Source organism: Lissotriton vulgaris, chromosome 4_1 (genome assembly GCF_964263255.1).
Source record: "Lissotriton vulgaris chromosome 4_1, aLisVul1.2, whole genome shotgun sequence".
NCBI classification, from domain to species: Eukaryota; Metazoa; Chordata; class Amphibia; order Caudata; family Salamandridae; genus Lissotriton; species Lissotriton vulgaris.
In genome coordinates, this window is record NC_141691.1 from 612,458,986 (window position 1) to 612,473,708 (window position 14,723).

A 14,723-nucleotide genomic window follows, 5' to 3' on the forward strand; every position below is an offset into this window, starting at 1 on the left:
CTGATTAAGAGTAATACCAAGGGTTTTGACTGAAAAAGAGGGAAATGGAGGTGAGCCAAGGGAAGGGGGCCAGAAATCAGTTCTGTCTTATCCGGGTTGAGTTTGAGATGGTTTGCATTCATCCAGACCCGGATAAACAGCATGACGGACTGGAGGCTAGCGGCGCCGGATAGGGGGGAAGAGAAATTAAAAATGAGTTGGAGGTCATCAGCATAGTTGTAGACTGTGACCTCCAGTCTTTGCAGTGCAGAAATAAGGGGGAAAATGTAAAGATTGAATAAGAGGGGGGAGAGGGAAGATCCCTGGGGGACGCCACAATTCACCCTGCGGGGCAGGGCAGAAAATTCAGCAAGGTGGACTGCCTGAGTACGATCGGCCAGGAAGGAACCTATCCAGGTCAATACCTGTTCCCCCATGCCCGCCGCCTTGACACGGGACAAAAGGATGGAATGGTCCACCGTGTCAAATGCGGCGGACAGATCTAGGAGGACCAGGGCTTGAGGGGTGTTAGTGTCAAATCCCTCCCTGTGTTGGTCCATGACCGAGATAACCACCTTCTCAGTGGAGTGGCGGGGACGAACGCCCGCCTGACAGGGTCCGAGATAATTACTGTCCTCTATAAAAGAGCTGAGCACCTGAAATGCTCCAAGATGGAGTTTCTCAAGCCCTGGCTAGTCAGGCGGGAGTTCTTCACTTTTCATTTTCTCCGAAAGAAGGTATAGCTCAATAATGTAAATGGCAAGTAAGGTATAACATTATTCTTCCCCATCTGTCCTGGAGAAAGGTAGATATGTGCATTGAATACCTTTTCTAATTCTGATTAAATGTACAGATTGGCAGAATGCATGCACATAGAGTGTGGTATATGATAAAATACAGAATTTGAAATGATCATACCTTGACAGACCGTCCCCAGCCAATAATCAGAGTTAAGTTATCCTTCCAGCAGAGACTGCAGGGGTACATGTCTGGGCGAAGACTCATATCATCCCGCGGCACATTAGTAATCCTTTGCTTTGTGATCATATCAAGTATCTTCACACCCTGCAAAAAAGTATTCATTAGACTTTGAAGGCAAACATCTAAGGCATTTGGTTGAAGCGTGGCATTTTAAAGTCCCATTTCCTGCTAAAAGAGGTCACCTTTCGCAGTGCAAAGGTTCACTCAAATTTCATAAAAGGACTGTGGGAGTACACTACCTTTTTTTCAAAGAGGAAAACATTATTTTGACAGAATACACCTTTTACAATCACGTGCTGCCAGTCCACATTCATTTCCTTATTTTGTTATCAGCATTTACCTGGTATTGAAATCAAGCTTACCCAATGGAAAATGCATCGTATTACCAGGGGGGATCCTCCACTGAGCAGAGGAGCATCGCCCCCTTAAAATCACACCAAAACCCTGAAAAATAAAATGGTTATTTATTACCATTTTATTTTTCATCCCTGTCCCGAGCCGAGCGTCAGAATGGGGACAGGACCGCTGTTAGGTGACAGCAGCAGGGAAGAGGGTGGGGTGTCTAATGCACTTGTTTAAAGTGCGAATGTCTTTTTGGTCGGCTGTCTTGCGACAGCCAGCTACACATGCGCACTTTAAACAGCTCCAACGCTGATGGTTTAAGACAGCTAGGTTAGGGCAAGTACATGCCAACAAAGCACTGGGGAGCTGTGGGAGAGGCTCCCTCCAATCAGATCGCCGCTCTCCTGCTGCATGAGTGAAACAACAATGGTTGGTCAAGGGAGTTGCTGTATCCTGTTCTGGTGGTGAGAAGAGGACCGGAGTGGAAGACATCGCGTTCAGGTAAGTTTCTATTCATTTCTATTTAATTTTGTGCTTGCCCCCCCCACATCGTAGATGCCAGCCGTCACTGATTATTATGTGAAATTCCATGCATACGTAACTGTTTGAGAAAATAGCAGCGGAGTTCGGAGGAAGTATTCAAGTGCAAGTAAGGAATGTGTTAAGAACGAACCATGAAATGCAAGTAGTGTGGTAACATAAACAGCTGTTCATACACCCACAGCATATATGTGCATATACATGTGTGTTTGTGAGTGAGTATTCACTTTAAAAGCACACTTAAAGAGAACTAATGGTTACAGAACTGAACCAAAAAACACAAATTCACCAGGTGTGGTTATATCTACGAAATATACACAAGAGGGTCCCTGTAAAGCGAATATAAAGGGGAAAACCAGGGAAAAACAACCAAATATACAACACTAAACCCCTTATAAAATATTCACATCATGTACATGTAACTCCGAACTGTCCCACAGAGGAGATTACATATACTTTTATAGAAAAATAAAATTGTTTTGTTTTTATTTTCAATTACTTTTCAATAAATACATATACATTTAATTCTATGTGATTCCAAAACTCATTTGATACAAGGGAGCCCCAAATATGGACGAAGCAATCTACTTAATCAAGGTACCAGTCTCAACACAAAAATACAAGCAAAACAACAGAAAAGAATAGCAAGAAAAAAATAAATTCCCAAAAAAATCACAATTTAACAAAGACAATACATAACATTCATAAACATATTAAACAATTCAGACAACACAAATGCGCTGACGCACGTTTAGGAATTCCATGTACCATCCTTCATCAGGGCGCTGATGTGATACAGTATATTCAATATACAGAAGAAAGCCTGATACATTATTTGACAAGGAATTTTAGAGTAATTGTTGAGGTTCCGTCAGTAAAATCCAAATATTTTTGTAGGCCAGATATAACACAATTAAGTCCTTGGTTTAATCATTCTTACAAATTCAACACAAGTTAATCATCACATAAGAGCATGTTTGAAGTTGTAAGAATTATTAAACTAAGGACTTAATTGTGTTAGATCTGTCCCTACTGAAATGATTGGATTTTACTGACGGAGCACCATGATATATATGTTTTTTATTCAGGAATAACATTTTATTTTTTTTAGATTTGTTTTGGTTTTTTTTACATTCCTCATGTCCACTGTAATCCTCTGTGTATGGGAGATTTGTGTATGAATGGTTTGACGTGTGTATATTAATCCAAAGTGGTTTCTTTTATGAACTTGGTCTTCTGTGGTACCCCTCCCTTTGGATGGTGGGTCCCTCTCTCTTATTTTGAAACAATACTATACAACATTTAGATGCCCTCTTCTTCCTGGACTCCTACCAGGTGGGATACACAAGTATGCAGATGTAAAAAGTTTCACCTCAAGCATCATGATAAACAAGATAACCCCCACAACTTGTCCCTGTACTCTTTACTTGGGACCCATCATTTGTTCTTCAGTGTAACATGGTCTCAAGAAAACTACATTTCACCATCTAAATCCGTTCTGCTGTTGCTGCACTACTCTCAGAAATACTTGCCAGTAGTAGCCATATTCCTATCCTGTGTGGACTACAGTACACACAGGCCTCCCCAGTATCCTCCCTTAAAACTATGCAGCCTGCCTTTTGTTTGGTTTGAACCAACATTAACCGTTGTGATGGGACTGAAATCCATTCAGTGATACCTAGTAGAATAAATAGTGACTTTCAAAACTCTTTGCCCAGTACACAAGTCGTGACAGGGTCAATCACCAAACAACCTCAAAACACTGTTTGGCCCTTACCTACCACCTAAAAGCCACAACTCTGACAACAGTCATCTCTTGAGTATCTAACTGATGAATACAAGTGATGTGGGGCGGGATGTACAACTATTCTGTAATGCGTGTCGCAAATTGCGAATTTTTGCAACTCGCAATTTGCGACTCGCAAAATGGATTGCACTAATGTGTTTCAGACACATTTAGTCATTCACAATGGGGTCGCAAAAGACCTGCCTCATCAATATTCATAAGGCAGGTCGCAATTTGCGACCCATTAGGAAAGGCCAGCTTTCACAGGGATGGTGTCCTGCTGAGGTCAGTAGACCACCATGCCGATGACTGCCTTTTAAATAAAAAAAGGAGACCTGGTCACGAATTCAACTGGCTGCTGTTTATTTCAAAGGAGGCTTTGAACCTCGATTGAATTAATTCTGAGGCTCTTGTGAAATTGGTCATATGTATTGCTTACATTTGATTTGTGCAAAAATACAATTTTGTAGTGCGTCAGATATGTGGAAAAAAAAACAACAAAAAAATGATATACAAAATTGAATCAAACACAATGAATTGTAAACATTCAATGCTGTGACATGCATCATAAAACAATTATTGCTGATTGTTAACCATTTGAAACAGTTACATACATCAGTACACCAGAAAGATTTACACATTGGTGGTCCTATTACTCATTCATTTGCCAATTTTTAGGACCGATCCCACATTGGGCTGTATTTTTGTGACTGGCTTACCACCTACTTGCAGTAGGTGGTAACTGCGATTGTTTTGAGACCACAAAAACTTTGTACATACCAGTGCGACTCCCAAAAATATTTGAAGACGGACCGGACCTATTCTCTTTTTTTTATTCATTTGTAAAATCCTATCCTCACCAAGTCATCTCTTCAGTTGGCTCTGAATATCATGGCTGCTCCAAGACAAGCATTGCCTTCTTAACCATTGGCTTCAGGTCTCTGTTCTTTAAGGCTGTGTCATGATTTGGGACACCTTTAAAGACTGTTGTCTTCGGTACATCCCACCTTTCCAGCTGAGCAGCCCAGATTCTCATTTCCAGGCTATGTAAATGTACATGTATTTATATAGCGCAAATCGCCCACATCGCAGGCATCTATGCGCTTGCTTAGGGAACCCGTCCTGGTATTCCCCTGTGAGATACCCCGGCAGGGTATCCACAAGGTGAAAGCCAGGCATCCCGCCGCAAGGGGCCGTTGTGGAGATTAAGCAAGCTATTGCCCAGAGTCGCAGAGTGTGAACCTGTGAGTCGAGTAGGCACCGGAGCGAGAATTATCGACCGTGGAATTATTGAGCCCAACCCCCGTCGGGGCGGGGAATTGAACCCTGGTCCAGGGCCGATCTCAGCTTCCGGGTCTGCCGCCTCTAACCCCTGAGCCCTGAGCCACACTTCTCCACTATGTAAAGCTCTATCCAACCACCCATGATTACTGTATTTAGCCACACCCCAGGCTGGGGCTATCTGAAGATGTTTAGTAGCGGTTTACAAACACCTAAATAAAATAAAATCCACAAAAGTAAGTGATTTATGCTAAGGTGCATACGCTACCATTCAAATGGTATAAACGAGCAATGCAAATGACAAAAGAGAGCAAATTCTGATCTGACATTAAATTCAAAGTCAGTGTTTAACTCTATCTGCATTCTTTTCAATTATATTTTTGGACCGAAGTTAAACTTCTGAATACTTTAGATTCACAAAAAGTGTAATTACACCAGTCAAAAATGTACTTAGGTACGTGTGAGTAAATGTGCTTTCTGGAGTGGGCGTTCCTGGGCAGAGATGCCCTAGGAAGAATGTAAATACTTAGTAACCATGTGTTTTATTTTCATAGTACATTTACACTCTGGGTACAACCTGGAATGTGCTTATGTTAAGAGCAAGAGTAAATCTATACTCAGTGTAGGAATGGGGATACCCCCAAACTTTTTGGGCAGGCAGTGAGCGGGGTTCTCCAAGAGAAAATGTGTTTTCTCTAACAAGGGGTAAACTGTTTGAGCGAGCAAATGTCATTATTGTAAGGTATTTCATCATGCAAACATGCACACCACGTCCATATGCACATGCGTAAAATATTTCACCTGCGAATAATCGGAAATTAAGAAAATAAATCAAGAATCACTTTTGGGGAAATAAAACTCTAGCTACTTTAAAGCAGTACTGTCAAAAACCTCTGCCAATGGCTAAAAATCAATAAATGTACGACCTGTACGGGACTTACTGCTTTGAATTCCTGACTTTTGTGAGAATCGGAGTATTATGTTTTCTTCTCGATAATTTAAGACCAGCATTCATGCTTGGAACAGGTTGTATTATCTTACCATTCATTTTAGGATTTGATATCATGACTTTTGAAATAAGCTTGTACATGAAGGGTGAAGAGAGGAAATTAAAATCTTTCAAGGTTGTCACCTTCTCTTGCCCTTCAGGGACAACAGTAGATGTGAGCATCACAAGCGGCTCATTATCCTCTTTTACAACTCAATCCACATACATCAGACAGATGGCCCGTGGTCCATGCTTTCCTCTAATTGCAGCAAGCGATGCTGATGTGCCTGACAGCTTAAAAGGAAACGGTACCTATTGGTGTTGCATCCTTTCTAGTTGACTGACTAATGAGAAAGTGATTTGCTTCCATGGCTATGAAAATGTTCGCTGATAGACTCCTTACAAGAAAACTAGACATGAACAGATAAGTAAATGGCACTGATGTTCCTCCTTCTTGCGGCATAATGAATAAACAATATTGTAATCTGTGTAGCCTACATAAACATCTGTCAGAATAAGCAAGAAAGCAATTTACATCTTTCCTTACATGGAAACAAACTATACACAACCTAAATTTCCATTAGTTAGATGACATCCATTTTACTCACAAAAGGGTCGTTCATGAGATGTTAGAAAAGTGCTGAGACCAGTGCTCTGATGGAACACTGCAAGGTCAGAAAGAAAGCACTGAGCTTTTACTATTCTAAAACTTAAGAAGCATTTCCCAAGCCAATAGGCCATGCCTATGCAAGAGTGTTTGGCCTTGGCAATGTGTTTTAGCCATGTTGTACACCGGCGTGGCTGCTGTTCAGCATGTCTAAAAGTTAGTGGCATAGAGGAGAGTGGCGTAGAGTGGAATGGCGCAGAGTGGTGTACTGGCAGAGATTGTTGTGTATTAAAGTGGCATACTGTGGAGCCATGTAGAGTAGAATACACTGGAGTGGCACAGAGTAGAGTGGATGGGTGTAGAGTGCACTGGCTTAAAGTGTTGCACAGTATAGTGGCGTAGAGTGCAGTGGCAATGAATTCAGCAGCATACAATGCAGTGTCGTAGAATGAACAGGCGTAGAATAGAGTGGTGCAAAGTAGAGTGCAGTGGTCCCAATACAGTGGATGGTGAAGAGTGGGGTGTCGCAGAGTGGGGTGTCGCAGAGTGGGGTGTCGCAGAGTGGGGTGTCGCAGAGTGGGGTGTCGCAGAGTGGGGTGTCGCAGAGTGCAGTGTCGCAGAGTGCAGTGTCGCAGAGTGCAGTGGCGCAGAGTGCAGTGGCGCAGAGTCCAGTGGAGAGTTCCTATATCAATGATTCTTAAAGCCCAACAATATTTGTGAAGAATCAAGGTGAAACCTTATGAGTTAGGCCTTTCTGTAGAGCACTGTCTACAGGTCTCTCCAGGAAAAGCACAGGAGCAGGTCACAAGACAATCAGGGGAGAGAATTTGTGGGATGCTGGAGCACTACCAAAAAAGACTGATTCGAGGTGTGTTACTTTTTTAGAAATCTCCACTCATAAAACAGTTGGCCAGCTATTATTAAGAGTTTAGGCAAAGGACACTGTAGATCATGCAGGCAATTCTGTATGTATGCTGGACTTATAGCAGAAGCAGTGCAGCAAGGTAAAGACTAAGGTGGTGAATGCCCTTAAGCTATGCTGGTTATTTCTTCTTTTTATCTGTTATTTTCATTATATCGACGGTAATATGATTATTATATATATGTTGCCTTAAGTATGTATATTGAAATACTCTAGCCCTGCCTTAAGGAACATTACCTCTCTAGCAGGGGGACTCTTTCTTTACTTTATAGAATGCCCTTAATCGGACATGCTGCTGCTTGTTATACAGTCTTTAAGTGTGTAAGGCAGCTAGTTGGGAGGTCCAATGGAAGGGTAGTCCCATAGTCAAGTCTGGAGATGACCAGGTCTTGAACCACTGAGCAAGAGATGTGATATGTTCCTCAATAAACAAGATAGAAAGAGGCTGCCTTTTAACACATTTTTGATGTGAAGGTCGAGTCTTACTGTGCTGAACAAAGCTTAGTAATTTTGCATGGGTCACTAGGGTTGGTGAGATTACACCAACATTAAGGGCTGACTTCTAGTTACATAGTAAAGAGGAATAAGTATGAACTCCATCCTTTGAAGGCATAACTTTAGATAGTGATGTGATTCATTCTCTGGATTTTAACCAGGTAGTCAGTGAGGTGGGTGATATCTGGAGTGATCTTGAGGTACAGTTGAGTATACTAAGCATTATGGTTAAGAGTAGGTTATGTCCTTAATCAGCTTACTGTGGAGGGCCTTTAAATACTGAAAAGTAGAGGGAAAGGACAGTCCTTGGGGGACTGTAGGATGCAGGGAACTAAGGAGGACTTTAAAGTTTAATGTACTAATCTGTGTGTGGTCCTGGGGGACGAAGGTGAAACATCTGAAAACAGTTTCTGGAACACCAATGGGTTGCCTCCATGTTTAGAAGAGTCTGGGTATTTAGTGTGGAGTCTAGACACCAAGCAGGCAAAATAGCCTTAACCAAGGATGGATATTGTATCATCAACCAATGGAAGTGATTGTTTTGGTGCTGCTGTCAGATACAATTTATTTATATTTTACAAAGGTCCTAGGCTTTAGGGATACTTAGAGAAATGATTTTCACAGGCTTGAGATAAGGACTGTGTTTTCCTTCTTCAGTGTCCAGCCGGACCTAGAAGCATTTATTTTGAACACAATTTTTAGAGTATAAGCAGAGTAGGGTGAGACAAGTCACACATTAGTAACTGGGCACAAGCCTGTACCAAGTCAGAGGAAGACAATACATGGGAGAAAGAAAAAGAATTTACAGGCAAACAAGGAGAGCAGGGTGGCTTATAATACAATGCAAAAATTTAAATAAGCTCAAACCCACAGTAACTGCCATGGAAATTGTAAATCATAGAAAGAGCAGTACTGCAAAACAGTCGACGAACGTTTCGATCCCTATCTCCAACAATATAGTGGGATCATCTTCAGGACTAAAATGAGCTTTGCCTGATTGGTTGAGTGAGCCTGTAGGGTTTAAACAGGAAGAAAAGGGGGAAATGAAGAAGGTTTTTCATCAATTAATTACATAGTGAAAGGCTAAACAGCTAGTCAGAAACCACTCTTATCATGCAGGGTGCAGCACGTGCACATGCAGTTGTTTGTTCCAAAGGGCACGGGTGGCAATGTGCTCGTATTTGGATTGTGAAGATGACCGAGTTAAGTGGGAAATACCGCGTTGTACATTGAGATTAGTGCTCGGTGACGGGATACATGGTGCTTGTGCAAAAAATGACAAGGTGGGGGAGTGTTGGCCAGACGGACGTCAAGGTTGTGAGCTAACCTTAATAAAAGGATTTCAAATTACCACGGGCGATGCAAAGTGGGCCGGACGTGGCTGACACACATCGGTTGGCATTCAAGTTTCAATTTAGCTGATGCCTACAAGAAGGTAGTTATATCATAAGCTTTGCGAATAACTGGTTTGAAAGAAACAAATTGAAACGGAACAGAGTTGCCGGATTTACCGTTTTCGCCTAGCAATTTTGCGTGGCATCAGGAAAGTTACTGGCAATAAACCGGTTTGGTCGGTTCAATTTGGACCTGTAAAAAGGTTGGTCAGGAATTAGAAACTACTAGGTGAAGCAGAGGCAATGATTAAGCGCAGTGAAGGAGCAGAATATTACCGTTGGAGCCTAGCGTTTCTAGCGTAGGCTTGACGGGGAGCTTCAATGGAAGTTAGCCTGTGAAAAAAACATGAGGGGTTGAAGGTTGGAAGTGAGTGAGGGTGAGGGTGAAGGCGGCGAGTGCAAGCGGGTCATTACCATAAATTGAGGCTTGTGATCTCCGCAGGGCGCTAAATAGCGTGTGCCTTTTCCGTGCGAGCCTGCAACGAAAGAATATAGAGGGCGCACATAAGGCATATTGGACTGAGAATGGCCCTCGTTGGAACCAGGGTAGTGCATTAGGTCAAGGCTTACCGTAATTTGCTCGTGGTGGGGCCGAAATAAGGTCCCGTCTGGAGGCTCGATGGCCGAGTGCATTATGGTGAAGAGTAGGTTATTTCCTTAATCAGCTTACTGTGGAGGGCCTTTAAATACTGAAAAGTAGAGGGAAAGGACAGTCCTTGGGGGACTGTAGGATGCAGGGAACTAAGGAGGACTTTAAAGTTTAATGTACTAATCTGTGTGTGGTCCTGGGGGACGAAGGTGAAACATCTGAAAACAGTTTCTGGAACACCAATGGGTTGCCTCCATGTTTAGAAGAGTCTGGGTATTTAGTGTGGAGTCCAGACACCAAGCAGGCAAAATAGCCTTAACCAAGGATGGATATTGTATCATCAACCAATGGAAGTGATTGTTTTGGTGCTGCTGTCAGATACAATGGCACATGGTTATTCTCCTAGCACGCTAGCTTTCAAGAATGCTTTGCACAGTTTCACTGCCACCGAACTTGGAAAACATTTTGCTATGAATGAGAGGTCTAATATGTGGGCAATTATTCACATCTGGATGATATGATATTCTGACGGCTTTTTAAGCAGCAGGGTTATCTTGTTATTAGACTTTCAGGTATTTCTCTTAGGGATAATGAGGAATTCATGAGCACCCAGCCAGAAAGTACTGGAAGGTCCGCTTAAGAGGAGGCAGGTATCAGGCCACCTATGTAGCTTAAATATTTAAGCATAACTAAAGAGTGTAAATTCATGTCAACTCATCATACGTGTGCAATTGGGTACAATATCCTACATAGGCATGAGGAAAACAGACACAAAGGGGTTGATTACGATCCCATTCAGAAGGGCTCCAAATCGGTTTCGGGTTTGCCGAATTCAATCCGGAACCCTTGTTTCTGAATCGTACACAGTTCAGAACGACCGATTACGATGCCCAGAAACTGTAAGGGCTGTCTGAATCGGTTCTGAAAGGCATTTGGACAGATCAAGCATTTCAGAGCGGAATCGAACAGCTCCATGGACTCGAGCGATTACGATGACTGGTTCGGACAGCCATTCCAATTTGGTTTGCCCGAAACTAAACAGCTGTCAGATTCTGTCTTTGGGGTCCTATAGCAGGCTCACATTGAAGTCAATGGGAGTCCTACCGAATTGTTTCCGGAAGCATCTAGATGCATCCACATCGCTCGGTCGGACTCCCCCCAATCAGAGTCGTTCGGAAAGCATTCGGGAACCGAATCGGTCGGAATGCTTTTTTCTGTATTTTCTTGGCATAAAAGGAACTGCAAATTTTAAGCACTACTCCATCATGTATTATTACATTTGCAGTAGTTGGGGGCATGTCTTATCATCACAAACATCCTTTTTGGTCACTATTTACCTGAGTCCATTTGGTCTTTGGAATAAGAGGCTTTGGTGTAGATAGGCTTCCTTTTAGGTAGCCCACTTGCATTTTTAGGCTCTGTTTAGTGGAGTCATGCAACTAAAAGAACAAGTTACTTACCTTCGGTAACAATATATCTGTAAGAAACAGTAGTGAGTATTAGATTCCTTACCTTAGAATATCCCCAGGCGTCAGACTGGATACGGAGATTTTTGCGTAGCAGTACCCTTGCGCCTCGGTAGGCTCGTCCGCGGCTCTGCGGCCGTCGTCGGCGTCGTGGGCGCCGTGATGACGTCGTCGGAGTACTTAGACGCCGCCTCCGCGCGCTGACGTCAATTCTTAGACACAGCTTTTCCGCGACAGAAACACAGAGCCATGTTAAAAACCAACACTGGTGCCATTGAAACTAGAGCCCTGAAAGGGAAGACCTTAACCCTAGATATCGGTTCGCAGAACGGGGAGGATGGGCGGGGCGGTAAGGAATCTAATACTAACTACTGTTTCTTACAGATATATCGTTACCGAAGGTAAGTAACTTGTTCATCTGAAAGAAACAGGTTAGTATTAGATTCCTTACCTTAGAATAGATACCCCAGCAATACCAACCCCGGTGGTGGGTCTGCGAACCAATAATCACACCAGAAAGTCCTGGAGGACGGAACGGCCAAAAAAGCCATCCCTCCGGACTTGGCTGTCCAGGCAGTAGTGTCTTGCAAACATGTGCAGCGATGCCCACGTAGCCGCCTGACAGATGTCCTGCAAGGGGACTCCCCGGCCCAGGGCAGTGGTAGCCGCCGTTGGCCGAGTGGAATGGGCCTTCAGCCCAACAGGAGGCTCCTTCTTCGCCAAGGAGTAACAAGCCTTGATACACAAGACGACCCACTGAGAGATGGTCCGCTTGTGTACCGCCCGTCCCTTCTTAGCGCCCACGTAACCAACAAAGAGTTGGCCATCCACTCGGAACTGTCGTGTGCGATCTAGATAGAACGAAAGCGCATGTTTTGGGTCCAGCCGGTGGAGCTGCTCTTCCTCTTTTGAGGGGTGCGGTGGCGGAAAGAAGGTGGGCAAGGTGATAGACTTTCCGATGTGGAAGGCCGTGACAACCTTGGGCAGGAAAGAGCACACAACCTTGTCCGATGTACAGAAAGGAAAGGAGGTTTGGATGAAAGAGCCTGGAGCTCACTCACTCTCCTGGCAGAGGTGATGGCAACCAGGAAAGCAGTCTTCAGAGTCAGAAGGCGGAGAGGACAGTTGTGAAGTGGCTCAAAGGGAGCGCACATCAGATAGGTAAGAACAAGGTTCAAGTCTCACTGAGGCATCACAAACGGAACAGGGGGAAACATGTGCGTGATGCCTTTCAGAAAACGAGTTACAATAGGGGACTTGAACAAAGAAGGTTGATCAGGCAGCCTTAGAAAGGCTGAAAGGGCAGAAAGCTAGCCCTTGATAGTGTCCAGAGCAGATCCCTGCTGGGCAAGAAAAAAATGGAAGAGAAGAACCTCAGAAAGAGGGGCAGAGAGAGGATCCACAGCCTTTGCTGTGCACCATACCACAAATCTGTTCCACCTGCAGGCGTATACCGACTTTGTGGAGGGACGCCTGGCTGCCAGAATAACATTACAGACTTCAGGAGACGAGTCAAATGGCCTCAACTGTCGCCGCTCAATCTCCAAGCATGGAGGTGGAGACTGGACAGGTTCGAGTGGAGGACCGTCCCCTGCTGCTGCGACAGAAGGTCCTCCTGAAGAGGCATACGAACCGGGGGATCGACTGACATACTGAGTAGCTCGGGATACCAGTACCTTCGTGCCCAGTCCAGAGCCACAAGGATGACTTGGGCCCGGTCGCATTTGATCTTCTTCAGCCCTCTGGGCAGACGTGGTATAGGCGGAAAGGCATACAACAGACCGCAACTCCACTCGCGACGAAAAGCGCCTCCGAGCGAGTGGCGCCTTGGAAATTCCAACGCGCAGAACTGATGACATTGCGCGTTCTCTTCGGTGGTGAATAGATCTAACCAAGGCTCTCCCCACTGCAGAAAGAGACCTTGCGCCACGTCCGTGTTCAGACGCCATTCGTGATCCATCATGCACCGGCGGCTGAGTTTGTCCACCCTGGCGTTCAGAGAACCTGCCAGGTGTTGAACCACAAGGGTCACGCCCTGATGTTCCAGCCACTGCCAGAGGCGCAGAGCCTCCTAGCAGAGGGCCCACGACCCCACCCCGCCCTGTTTGTTGCAGTACCACATGGCAGTGCTGTTGTCCGTGAACTCCTGCACTACACTCCCCCGGACAGAGGGGAGGAATGCCTTTAGTGCTAGACGAATCGCCCGCAGCGCCAAAAGGTTAATATGGAGCCGGGACTCCGCCGGAGACCAGAGGCCTCTGATCTCCGCCTCTCCCATGTGGCCTCCCCAGCCCTGGAGGGACGCGTCTGTCACAACTACGTGCTCCGGTTGAAGAAGGGAGAGGGATTTGCCGCTGACCCAATCGCGGTCCGTGAGCCACCACTGCAGCTGTCTCTCAGTGCACTCCGAGATCAGGACATGGTCGGACAGGTTGCCCTGATGCTGGGCCCACTGAAACTTCAGGTCCCACTGCAGAGCCTGCATCCGCCATCGGGCGTGATGCACCAGAAGGATGCAGGAGGCCATCAGCCCCAGGAGCCGCAGCGTCAACCTGACCAAGACTCTAGATAAAGGCTGAAAGATCGGAACCAGAGCCTGAATATCCCGAACCCGCTGTTCGGGAGGATAAACCCGAAACTGCGCCGAGTCGAGAACTGCTCCGATGAAGAGGAGCTTCTGGGAAGGGGCACAGGAGTGACTTCGGCACATTGATGGAGAACCCCAGCTGGTGCAGGAGGTCTGCCGTCGTCTGGAGGTGGCTGACGACTGTCCGGGGCGAGCCCGCCTTAAACAACCAGTCGTCGAGGTAGGGGAAGACTGAAACCCCTAACCTGCGCAGATGAGCTGCGACCACCGCCATCACCTTCGTGAACACCCGTGGGGCGCTGGTAAGGCCGAAGGGGAGCACGATATACTGAAAGTGCTCGTGGCCTACTGTGAACCGCAGGTAGCGCCGGTGGGCCGGCAGGACGGGGATGTGGAAATAAGCGAACTGCAAGTCCAACACTACCATCCAGTCTCCTGGGTCCAGGGCAGCTAAGACCTGAGCCAGTGTCAGCATTTTGAACTTCTCCTTCCGGAGGAAGCTGTTGACGTTCCGTAGATCCAATATAGGGCGTAGGCCCCCTTTGCCCTTCTTGGGTATCAGAAAGTAGTGGGAGTAGCAACCACACCCTACTTCTGGCCCAGGAAAGCGCTCGATGGCCCCCTTGGCCAAGAGGGCTGTAACTTCCTCCTGCAGAAGTCGCAAGTGATCCCCCGACACGCAGAGGGAATTGCAGTGGCGGGGCTGGAGGGATCGCCTCGAAGGGGAGGGAGTAGCCCCTTCGGACGATTTGCAGCACCCACCTGT

At 45.5% G+C, this 14,723-nt stretch overlaps 1 protein-coding gene across 1 annotated transcript in view; it reads right to left on the reverse strand.

Annotated features, from left to right (window-relative positions):
* The window catches only part of VPS41 (VPS41 subunit of HOPS complex), an 876,961-nt gene that overhangs the window by 391,016 nt on the left and 471,222 nt on the right, over positions 1-14,723 (reverse strand). Inside the window, exon 9 of the mRNA XM_086964855.1 lies at positions 898-1,044. Coding sequence (XP_086820981.1) covers positions 898-1,044 — 147 coding nt within the window. The remainder of the gene's footprint in view (positions 1-897; positions 1,045-14,723) is intronic.